The sequence below is a fragment of the Rhinoraja longicauda genome, chromosome 3, assembly GCF_053455715.1.
Source record: "Rhinoraja longicauda isolate Sanriku21f chromosome 3, sRhiLon1.1, whole genome shotgun sequence".
Lineage (NCBI taxonomy): Eukaryota > Metazoa > Chordata > Chondrichthyes > Rajiformes > Arhynchobatidae > Rhinoraja > Rhinoraja longicauda.
In genome coordinates this window covers 17,460,629-17,473,216 of record NC_135955.1, presented here as the reverse complement: position 1 = coordinate 17,473,216, position 12,588 = coordinate 17,460,629, and the positions used below count along the sequence as shown (strand labels likewise).

Sequence of the window (12,588 nt, the reverse complement as noted above, 5' to 3'; positions counted from 1 at the left end):
GGGCTGATAAGAGCTCAGGACATGCATGTCCCTGTTAGATTGAAAGGCAAGGCAGGCAAACGTAAGGAACCTTGGATGACGAGGGAAATTGAGGCATTGGTCAAGATTAAGAAGGAGGCATGGGATAGGTTTTGGCAGCTGGGATCAAGTGTATCCCTAGAGGAGTTTCAGGAACTACGGAGTAAACGAAAGAAGGAAATCAAAAGGGCAAAAAGGGGACAGCAGATAGCTCTGGCAGATAGCATTAAATATAATCCCAAGAGATTTTAGAAGTACATAAAGAGAAAAAGGGTAGCTAGAGAGAGAGGGACCCTTCAGGAATCACAGCAGTCATGTGTGCAACTACATGAGATGGGCAAGGTCGTCTATGAGTATTTCTCCTCTGCTTTAACCATGGAGAATGATGAGAGGCTTGAGGAACTTGGGGCAGTCAATGGAACTATCTTGAGAGCAGTCAGTATTATGGTCAAAGAGGCGCTGAAGGTCCTGACGCGTATAAAAGTAAACAAATCTCCTGGGCTGGATCAGATATACCCGAGGACATTGTGGGAAGCTCAAGAGGAAATTGCGGAAGCCCTGGTTGAAATTTATGAGTCGGCATTAAATGGAGGAGAGGTGCCAGAAGACCGGAGGGTTGCAAATGGTGTGCCTCTATTCAAGAAGGGCTGCAGGGAAAAGGCTGGATACTATAGGCCAATGAGCTTAACATCTGCAGTTGGAAAGTTACGAGAGAGTATTCTGAGGCATAGGATGTACATGCATTTAGAGGGACAAGCACTCATTAGGGAGAGTCAGCATGGTTTTGTACGTGTGAGGCCATGTCTCACAAATCTGATTGAGTTTGAAGATGTGACCAAAAAAGTTGACTCGAGAGTCTGAGCTCTCGGGAGAGGTTGAGCAGTCTGGTATTTTATACCTTGGAGCGCAGGAGGATGAGAGGTGATCTTAGAGATGTGTATAAAATCATGAGGGGAATAGATCAGGTAGACACACAGAGTCTCTTGCCCAGAGTAGGGGAAAATCGAGAACCAGAGGACATAGGTTTAAGGTGAAGGGGGAAAGATTTAATAGGAATCTGAGGGGTAATATTTTCGCACAAAGGGTGCTGGGTGTATGGAACAAGCTGCCAGAGGAGATAGTTAAGGCAGGGACTATTGCAACGTTTAAGAACCAATTAGACAGGTACTTGGATGGGACAGGATATGGGCCAAACATGGAGAGATGGGACTAGTGTAGTTGGGATGTTGGTCGGTGTGGGCAAGTTGGGCCAAAGGGCCTGTTTCCACGCTGTGATTCACTCTATGATTCTATGACTAAAATAATGGCATTAAAAATAAATTAAATTTTAGTTTTTTTAGTCTTAGAGATACAGCATGGAATCAGGGCCTTCAGCTTACCGAGTCCATGCTGACCATTGATCACCCGTTCACATTAGTTCTATGTTAGCCCACTTTTGCATCCATTCCCTATACACGGGGAGCAATCTTACAGAGGCCAATTGGCCCACAAACCGCACGTGGAAGGAAACCGAAGCACCCGGAGGAAACCCACAAGGTCACAGGAAGAACATGCAAACTCCTCGGGGACAACACCTAAGGTCACAATTGAACCTGGGTCTGCACCACTGTGAGGCAGCAGCTCTACCAGCTGCACCACTGTGCCACCCAAAGGTTCAGAAACAGATTTACAGGAACTTGGTGAAAACATAGCGAATCCTCTAAGCAAAATTTCATTTATTTGTTTTAATTCCTTTTCAGATAAGGAAAATACATTTCTCTCCGTTATTTATGATATCTAAATAAGAAAATCCAAGAATTGGATTCCATTTAGTAACATTTAATGCTAGAAAATGGAGTCCATGATTAAGATTGATTGAACACCAGGAAAATCTCTGCCAGCATGTACCATATGTGCTGTGGGCACAAAGTGCTGGAGTAACTCAGCAGGGCATGCAGCATCTTTGGAGAATAAGGATAGGTGACATTTTGGATCCGAAATGTCACCAGTCCATGTTCTCCAGAGATGCTACATGATCTCCTGTTCCTCCAGCACTTTGCGTATTAGCCAGCATCTGTAGTTCCTTGTATCGGAATATGTGATGGGAAGGTAAATATGTAAATGTTTAATTTCCTGGAATGGGTGACTACAGTAGCAGACTGAGTAATCCCTGTTAAAGTTATTTGTGTGGACTTGCAGGAGGTAAGCAATAATATCTCTGATAAGGGACAATTACCTAAGGTTAAAGATTACAAATGTCAAGGTAAATTATTAATCCTTGTTAGAAATGTTATGAGCAACAGAAGACAGAGTTGTGATAATGGGTAGGTATTAAATTGACAGGATATGACTCATGGCTTTGCATCAGAAACTGTCTTGGGACCTCAGCTGTATGTATAAACACCCTTATGTTGAACAAAAGGTCAGTGTGGTAATGAAAGCATTAAAATGCAAACTATTAGGAGATTGGGTGGCTGAGCGATACTGTGGCAGACCTCCCAACCCGTCCAAATTTGGCAGAAAGTTCCCGCTTTCTTATTTCATTTCCGCCATTCCGATTTCGCCTCACATTTTTCCGCAAAACACATGCCTCGTCGCTCGCTCTGCCCCTCGCCGCTGGCCTCGCCTCGCCGCTGGTCTGGCCACTGGCCTCGCCTTGCCGCTGGCCTTCATAACTTAGTCATACATTTTATGACCATTGTTCTTTTATTCAATACCAAGAGAATTGGAATGTGTAAGGAAAAGCAAAATAGGAAAAACAAAACAATTTTTTCTTTGTGTTGTAAAAAGCATTTCTGTTCAATAACCTTTCTATAAATAGCAGAATATACTCATGACAGGCCTGACATTGTACCTGTAGTCCAAGAACTACAGACTGTTGGAAATAATAGTTGTTTTTCACACATGAATGTAGCGCAACGTGTACGCGCATTTGGTGTGCATACATTTTTTTTTGGCAGAAAAGTTACATTACGCGCCATATTATGAATTTTAATGTAAAATTCGGAATTTTGGACATCAAAATTATGAATTTGTAAAATCAAATGTTGGGAGGTCTGCTGTGGAGGACATATTTCAGAGTAATTGAACGTGAGACTTTGGTGCTAAAAAGAATTAATCAGAATATTTTCTAAAGCTGGAATGATTGGAGATGTAAAGAATTGTAGAGTCTTAGAGCGTGGAAGCAGGCCCTTTGGCCCAACTTGCCCACACCGGCCAACATGTCCCATCTACACGTCCCACCTGCCTGAAGTTTGGCCGATATCCCTCTGAACCTGTTCTATCCATGTGCCTGTCTAACTAAAGAGTTTGTGTACAAAGGTTAAAATGTCAGGAATAGCCACAGATAATAATCAAAAACTCTTAGTGAAACGTTGGTCTTTACATCTAGAGGAATAGAAGATAGTGATTACATTAATTTTTTACTTTACTAGATTTTACCAGAGAGATACAGCACGGAATTAGGCCCTTTGGCCCACCAAGCCTGTGCCAACCAGCAATCACCCCGTTCATTTGCACTATCCTACACACTAGGGACAATTTACAATTTTTCCCCATGTCTTTCAGTGCTGAAGTTAGAGCTTGAACGTAATGGGTAATGGAAGTTTGAATTAGTTTAGCACAAACACAATTGATACTCGGGCTGATCATTAATTTTAAATCAAAGATTGTTGATTAATCATATTGAGAAACAGGACAAAGGGAGATGTACAAAGAAAGTCACAGATCATCTATGATCCCATTGAGTGGTAAAACAGGCTCAGAGGGTTAAATGCCCAACCCGTCCATGTAATAAAATACAACACGTGAAAACAAAAATTGAAACAAAACAAACACAAGAAAGGCAGCCAGGATCAAGAAAAACCCTGGGAACTTGCTGCCGAAGCATATTTTTGTGTTACCAGAAACAATCCACTCCAGACCTCATCGCAACTTTGGTCTAAATGCGGACCAAAAACCTAAAGTGTAGACATGAGGTGAAAATGACTGTACATGGCACTCAAAATGGCATGTGTCTAATTGCAGAGGCAGATAAAACTGAAGTCAGTGAGGAAATCATTTCAATGGTTGAAATCATACCCAGCACAAAGAAAACCTTCAGTCTGAAGAAGGATTCCAATCTGTAATGTCACCAATCCATGTTCTCCAGAGATGCTGCCTGACCTGTTGAGTTACTCCAGCACTTTGTGTCCTTTCCTACAGCACAAAGGAAGGAGGTTGTGTGTTTGGATATGAATCACCTGACCCCAGGACATTATTGCAGGAGTTTGTTGGGAGATGCTGCTATTTGAACATTCATCTTCACTGATTTCATCAATGATTTTTGCTCCACTGAAGTGCAGAAGGAGATAGAATCATACAGCGTGGAAACAGGCCCAAGTTTTCCCACACTGACCAACATGTTTCATCTACATTAGTCCCACTTGCCTGCGTTTGGCCCATATCCAATTTTTTTTTTAATGGTGCAGTAGTATCTGCCTCAATTACCTCCTCTGGCAGCTCATTCCATACACCCACCACCCATTTGTGTGAAAAAGTTACACCTCAGATTCCTATTAAATCTTTTCCCCTTCACCTTAAACCTATGTTCTCTGGTTCTCGATTCCCCAAATCTGGGCGAGAGACTCTGTGCATCTACCCGATCTATTCCTCTCATGATTTTGTACACAATGTTCACTGAGTTCACTGATGATTGCATTATATTTCATTTCATTTCATCTGCAAGTGAAGCATTACGTTCCTGCAGGCAGCTGTAACATTCAGGCCAGGGCTAGTGAAGTGGAAAGTAATAATAAGACTACGAATGCACTATGAAACCTTTCCTTGATGTTCAATGAAATCGAGTCCCCCGCCCAGACTGGATGTGTGTGTGATGACTCACGTTTTGAATTTGAGCCTTTCCACAGGAGGAAATTCAAGAGCATGATGAAGTGCTCTCCACATGCCTGGATGTATAGATTCAAAAACACTCAAGTTCAACACCATCCAGGACAAAGCAGCATACTTAATTGGCAGTTCATCCACCACACCTAAAAATTCATTCCTTCCGTGACTGGCAGGCCGTAGCTAACTAGATGGCAGCGCGTGCAGACGCAGCGGCCCCACACTCTCCCGATTTTTCGAGTGTTTTTAATGTTTTATCAAGTTCGTCATGTTTGTCACTTCAACAACTCTGGACAGTCAGCAGTAGACAGTATAGTCGTGAGTTCTTGCTGGACAAGAAAACAACATCATCAACACTGGACGCTATGCTTGCAGAGGAACTTAGCGGCCTCAGAATACTCTGCCTGACCTCGACCTTGGCCTCGAGTGCTGCCCCCCGGCTGGAAAGGAGACACCGCAGGCGGTGTGAGAGGAAGCAGAAGAGGGGTAAGCGCGGAGGCATCCGTGCTAGGCTAGCGGCTAGCCCACACAGACCGGCTATTCCGAGCATGCTAATGGCTAATGTACGCTCACTGGACAATAAAATGGACACTATAAGACTTCTCCGGTCGACCCAGCGTGAGGTGAGGGAATGCTGTGTTTACGTTTTTACGGAAACATGGCTTAATGACAACATCCCGGACTCCGCTGTTCAGCTCGACCGGCTAACATGCTACCGATCGGACAGAGCTACGGTTAGCGGGGGGAAGACTCGCGGCGGCGGTGTGATTGTTTACATCAGTGATGCTTGGTGTCGGGACGCTGTGTTGGTCTACAAACACTGTTCACCGCTGGCGGAGTTTATGGTTGTGAAGTGCCGACCTTTCTACCTCCCGAGGGAGCTAACAGCTATCCTGTTAGTCGCTGTTTACATCCCTCCCAGTTCCAACAACAAGGACAGAGAGGAGGCACTCTGCGAACTGTACCGGGCCATCTCTGAGCAGCAGACAGCACACCCAGATGGCTTTCTCATCGTAGCTGGGGACTTCAACCATGCTAACCTAAAAACTGTCATGCCCAAAGTATACCAGCATGTTGATTTCCCAACACGAGAAAACAACACCTTGGACCTTGTCTACACGACCATCAAAGGAGCATACAAGGCTTCCCCCCTCCCCCACATCGGCCTCTCTGATCACCTCACCGTTCTGCTGAAACCGGCATACAGACCCCGGGTGAAAGTCACCAAACCGGTTTCAAAAGAGGTACGTGTGTGGTCAGAGGACAGCACAGCTGCACTCCAAAACTGCTTTGAGACTACAGACTGGGACATGTTCAAGCAGGCAGCAACATACAACAACACAACCAACATTCAGGAATACACAGAGACAGTTACAGGCTACATCACCAAATGCATTGACGATGTGACCCACACCAGAGCCATCACCATCCGGGCTAACCAGAAGCCATGGCTGACAGGGGAGGTCCATGGGCTGCTGAGGGTCCGCAACGCTGCCTTCAGAGAGGGCAATCCAGCCGGTCTCAGAGCAGCCAGGGCCAACCTTTCCAGTGGCATCAGGAAAGCCAAACAACACTACACCCGGCGCATCACAGCCCACTTCAGTGACAGCAGAGACACACGGAGCCTGTGGAAGGGTATTAGGACTATCACGGACTACAAACCCTTACCACAGACCTGTGACAGTGACACCTCTCTCTTGAACGACCTCAACGGCTTCTTCGCACGCTTTGAAGCTCAGAGCAACACACCTGCGCAGAAAACAACTCCTCCCCCCAACGACCAGGCTATTTGTCTGTCTCCAGGCAGTGTGAGGAGCACACTGTTAAGGATTAACACCCGGAAAGCTTCTGGACCTGACAACATTCCTGGTCGTGTGCTAAAAGACTGCGCAGCTGAGCTCACAGATGTCCTCACAGACATCTTCAACATCTCCCTGAGCCAGGCTGTTGTTCCCTTGTGCTTCAAAGAAACCACCATCATACCTGTGCCCAAGAAGTCTTCTCCATCCTGCTTCAACGACTACCGCCCTGTAGCGCTGACTTCAACCATCATGAAGTGCTTCGAGAGGCTGGTCATGAAGCAGATCAGATCCAACCTCCCCCCCTCCCTGGACCCGTTTCAGTTTGCATATCGAGCTAAGCGGTCCACTGAGGATGCCATCTCCTCTGCTCTACACCCATCCCTCACCCACTTGGACACTAAAAACTCATATGTTAGGATGCTGTTCATAGACTTTAGCTCAGCATTTAACACCATCATCCCCCAGCAGCTGGTTTGTAAACTAACAAATCTGGGCCTCAGCCCCCTTCTCTGCAACTGGCTGCTGGACTTCCTCACTGCCAGACCCCAGTCCGTACGGGTCGGCAGCAACACATCGGACACCATCACGCTGAGTACGGGTGCCCCACAAGGATGTGTGCTAAGCCCCCTGCTCTTCACCTTGCTGACCCACGACTGCACACCCACCTACAGCTCCAACCACTTCGTCAAGTTTGCGGATGACACAACAGTGGTGGGTCTCATCAGCAACAACGACGAGACCCACTACAGGAAGGAGGTGGACCAGCTGGCCGCGTGGTGCACAGACAACAATCTCTTCCTGAATGTGGAGAAAACAAAGGAGATTGTTGTCGACTTCAGGAGAACGCACACCCAACACCCCCACCCACTGACCATCAATGGTGCTGCTGTGGAGCAGGTGAGCAGCACCAAATTTCTGGGGGTGAACATCACCGAGGATCTCTCCTGGAGCAACAACATCATGTCCATCGCCAAGAAAGCCCAGCAGCGCCTCTACTTCCTCCGCAAACTGAAGAGAGCGGGAGCCCCCACACCCATCATGTACACTTTTTACCGAGGTGCCATCGAGAGCATCCTCAGCAGCTGCATCACTGTGTGGTTCGGAAGCTGCACAGCCTCCAGCCGTAAGACCCTGCAGCGCATAGTGAACACTGCTGAGAGGATCACTGGCGCCTCACTCCCAACACTCCTGGTCCTTTACACCACCCGCCTCACCCGCAAAGCATTGAGCATTGTGGGTGACCCCTCCCACCCCTCCAACAGCCTCTTCACCCTCCTGCCTTCAGGGAGAAGGTTTCGCAGCCTGAGGTCAAGCACCACCCGACTAAAGAACAGTTTTTTCCACCAGGCTGTCAGGATGCTGAACTCTCTCCCCTCCCTTCCTCCTCTCTCCCCTGCCCCTATGGGACCTGGACTTTAACACCCCACACACACGCACATCCAGCACCAGACACTTTTTTAAAAAAAATTTGAAGTGACTATATTTTATATTTTATGTTTTATGTTGATTGTTGTTTGCTGTGCCTTTTGTTTTATGCACTTTGTTCCTCGGGATTGTGGGAAACGGTATTTCGATTTTCTGTCTGTGTGAACTGGCTGAGGATTGACAATAAAATTGACTTTGACTTGACTAGCTGCAGTGTATAGTAAACCTGTAAACTCTGCTGCACTTCCTCACCCAGACTACTCCCAAATCCAATGATTCAATTCAATGCTGCTTTATTGTAACATGTACTGTGTAACATACACTAGGTACAGTGAACTTCATTGTTTTTGCATAAAATCTGGTAAAATCATTCAGCAGACTTCGCGTAGGCAGTGCACAATGAGTCGCCTCGTTTCTGGCGACAACAAAGTTTCAAAGGTACAGTCTTGTCTTCTCGCAGCGGCAAACCAGGCCTGCCGCCGCACGTGGCCCATGGCGGCCCGCCGGGTCCCTCTTAGTTCTCGGCGGCCCCTCCGCTGAATTACTCTCAGCAGCGCCCCGCCGAGCCCCACTTTGCTCTCGGCGGCATCCTGCCGGGTCCCTCTTTGCTCTCGGCGGCCCGTCCGCTGGGTTGCTCTCACCGAGTCCCACTTTGCTGCCGGCGGCCTGCCAGCCGTTCCATGACCTCCGCCACCACAAAGGACTCATGGGACCACCACCACCAGGTCACGCACGTTCCTTATTTTGGAATGTGTCACCATTCCTTCATTGTCTCTGGGTCTAAATCCTGGAACTCCTTTCTTAACAGCACTGTGTAAATATCATTAGCAGTAGGGCAGCAGGAGTTAAAGAAGTGACTCAGCACCGTCCAGGGTCAGTCGGCGATGGCCAATAAACTCTAGCATGTTCAGCAATGTCACATTCTGAAATATAACAATATTATATGGACAATTTGTATTTCCAGAGTATTTAATTGTCATATATACCAAAACGGAACAATGAAATTTAGGGCGGCATGTTGACGCAGCGGTAGAGTTACAGCGCCAGAGACCTAGATTCGATCCTGCCTACAGGTGCTGTGTGTATGGAATTTGTATGTTCTCACTGTCACCACGTTGGTTTTCTCCAGGTGCTCTGCCACCTTACTGGTTTCCTCCCACACTGGAGCCATGCAGGTTTGTAGGTTAATTGGTTCTTTAATTGGGATAGTGCTAGTGTACAGGGTGTTCGTTGGTTGACGCGGACTCGATGGGCCGGTTCATGCGATGGTTCATGCGTTTGATGGAGAAATTGGTCTTTGTCCTTTTTCTTGTTTATGTGAATATTTGAAATTAGTTTACGGTTTTATCTCATTAAAAATCTGCAAAGCAACATTTACATGTGGCTTTTAACCAAATATTCACTTTTGGGCAAATGCATACCTTTGTAATGAGCAACATTTCAAAAGTTCCATCTTCCCCTTTATTGTCAATTCTAAGTTGGCCAGCTTTCTTTGACCAGCCTGCTTTGAATTCGATATTGAAAAGATTTTGAAAGATAGGTATGTTTTTTCTATTTCTTCACGTTTTAAAATAAAACCCTTTGTCTTCCAGGTTAGCTACTACTTTCCCTTGAAAACCCTGTGGAGATCATTTTTTGCTGCATTAGTGGCAGCCTTCATCTTGCGCTCCATTAATCCGTTTGGAAACAGCCGTTTGGTCCTCTTTTACGTGGAGTACCACACTCCCTGGTATTTATTTGAACTGATCCCTTTCATCCTGCTGGGCGTGTTTGGTGGACTGTGGGGAGCTTTCTTCATCCGTGCTAACATTGCGTGGTGTAGGCGACGGAAAACCACTAAGTTTGGCAAGTTCCCTGTCCTGGAAGTCATTATAGTGACCGTCATCACCGCAGTGATCGCTTTCCCCAACCAGTACACAAGGAAGAACACTAGCGAGTTGATTAAAGAGCTTTTCACTGACTGTGGGCCACTCGAATCTTCACCACTTTGTGACTACCAGACTGATGCAAACGTCAGTAAGCTGTTGGATGATATTCCAGATCGACCCGCAGGCCAAGGAGTTTACGATGCCATTGGTAAACTGGCCCTGGCTCTAATATTCAAAATTATTATGACCATTTTCACGTTTGGAATTAAGGTAACAAATGTTTTATTTTCAAACTAAATATGTTCAGATGTTCACGGGAATCTGTTAATTATGCAATCCTTTCAAACAAAGAGTTGGGAGTTGTAGTTTTGTAAATGACAGGATTAGATAACTAGATATCTATGCACTTAATTGTTTCAAAGATTAGAAATTCATTACAGTAACGGACCAAAAGTTGAAAAGAGTTGTATACATTTTCATTTTGTCGCTAAGCCATGCATGCAGAGTAGATCTTGAATTAGATCCTTAATACATTAAGCTAAATGAGACAGGTTAGCAGTGGGGTGCTTTTAGTTTTAGTTTTACAGCATAGAAAAAGGCCTTTCGGCCCACCGAGTCCACATTGACCGTTGTTCACCCATTCACACTAGCTCCTTCGCATCCACTTCCCACACACTAGTGTGCTGTTAGAGTAACTCGGTAGGTGACATTCTGAAGAAGGGTGCCGACCTAAAATGTCACCTATCTATTGTCTCCAGAGATGCCTGACCCGTTGAGTTACTACAGCATTATGTGTCTATCTTTGGTATAAACCAGTATCAGCTGTTCATTTTTATTACATAGTGTGCAGTTATTTAGTCCTATATCCTTGGATGCAGAGTCTCTTGCCCAAAGTAGGTGAATTGAGGACCAGAGGAATAGGTTTAAGGTGAAGGGGAAAAGATTTAATAGGAATCGGAGGTGTAACTTTTTCACACAAAGGGTGGTGGGTGTATGGAACAAGCTGCCAGTGGAGGTAGTTGAGGCAGGGACTATCCCAACATTTAAGAAACAGTTAGACAGGCACATGGATAGGACAGGTTTGGAGGGATATGAACCAAACGCGGGCAGCTGGGACATGTTGGCCGGTGTGGGCAAGTATGGCCGTTTCCACACTGTATCACTCCATGACTCTAACAATTCCAAAACTACAAATCCTATCATTTTGTTTTAAAGCACATTTTTGTGAGCTGTAGTGACATCTATCTGTGCAACAACATGCAAGACCTAATAGAAACAGAAGTAGAATTAGAACGGATACAAAAATTGTCTTATCCATCTCTCAGTTGGTTTTTATTTATACCACATTCTGTTCTTTGTTGCAGGTACCTTCAGGTCTCTTCATTCCAAGCATGGCAATTGGTGCCATTGCTGGCAGGATAGTGGGAATTGCAGTGGAACAAATGGCCTATCATCACCATGACTGGTTCATATTTAACCAGTGGTGTAATGTTGGCGCCGACTGTGTTACACCTGGCTTGTATGCAATGGTTGGTGCTGCAGCATGTTTGGGTACGTTTGTAAACTTTATTGGCAATCCAGAATTAATCCAGAAACAAGGAACTGCAGATGCTGGTTTACACAGAAGGACACAAAGTGCTGGGGTAACGCAGCGGGTCAGGCAGCATCTCTGGAGAACACGGATTGGTGATGTTTTGTGTCGGGACCCTTCTTCAGACCCAAGAAGGGGACTGACCCAAAACGTCACCTATCCAAGTTCTCCAGAGAACTTGCCTCACCTGCTGAGTTAATCCAGCACTTTGTGTCCTCCGTCCTATTTATAATCCTAATTGTCCACAAGTTTGCATAGGATAAAGTCAGACTCCTAATAAATGTTGATGAGTTTCTCTGAGGGGAATCCTTAGAAAGCTAAATAAGGTTACATTCTCACACAGATTGACAGGGGCCGTTGGCAGTCTCTTGGGGTGGCCATTGTGGGGTCTGCTAACACTGACAAATGTAAGTCAGAAGGTCCTGGATGGGGAGGGTGCAGGGGGTAGATTGAAGGGTGATGTTATTATTGTAACAATATGGTATCTTCTCAAAGCTGACAGAAAATTCATAGAAGGGACAACACATAGATAGGTGACAAGTTTAGTTTAGTTTGGCTCTGAGATACAGCATGGAAACAGGCCCTTCGGCCCATAGAGTCTACGCTGACTATTGATCACCTGTTCACACTATTTATGAAAATTATGAAAAATGATGCCAACCAAGCACAACGTGTGGCATGAGACCCATCTTCTTGTTGCAACTAATACGAAGGCAAATCAATGTTGGGTTAATTTGTTTGGAAAGAGCAAGGCACCTCAATAAGGACGAGACCTCTGAGATCCAATGGGCCCAAAATACCTTCAACTAATCTCGTGAACACAAAAGATATGCTTCAACTCGAGAAACAGCTGTTGTCAACAAAATCACAAGCTGATAAATTTAGACTTTGGAAATGATCCAAAGAATGGATGCTGAATCCTGTGAAGTGATCCTCGGATCTTGGGATCTAAGCACTGCGGACAAGATGATGTACCACATGTTCATCGTCATGTTTTCTTGCAGGTCGTCAGCTCGGTAAC

General features: G+C 45.6%; 1 protein-coding gene across 5 annotated transcripts in view; it reads left to right on the top strand.

The window, feature by feature from the left end:
- clcn3 (chloride channel 3) overlaps positions 1-12,588 on the top strand; it is a 113,823-nt gene that overhangs the window by 80,334 nt on the left and 20,901 nt on the right. For all 5 annotated transcript variants that reach the window (XM_078394840.1, XM_078394844.1, XM_078394842.1 and 2 more), the window contains 2 exons: positions 9,701-10,246; positions 11,341-11,527. In XM_078394840.1, coding sequence (XP_078250966.1) covers positions 9,701-10,246; positions 11,341-11,527 — 733 coding nt within the window. The remainder of the gene's footprint in view (positions 1-9,700; positions 10,247-11,340; positions 11,528-12,588) is intronic.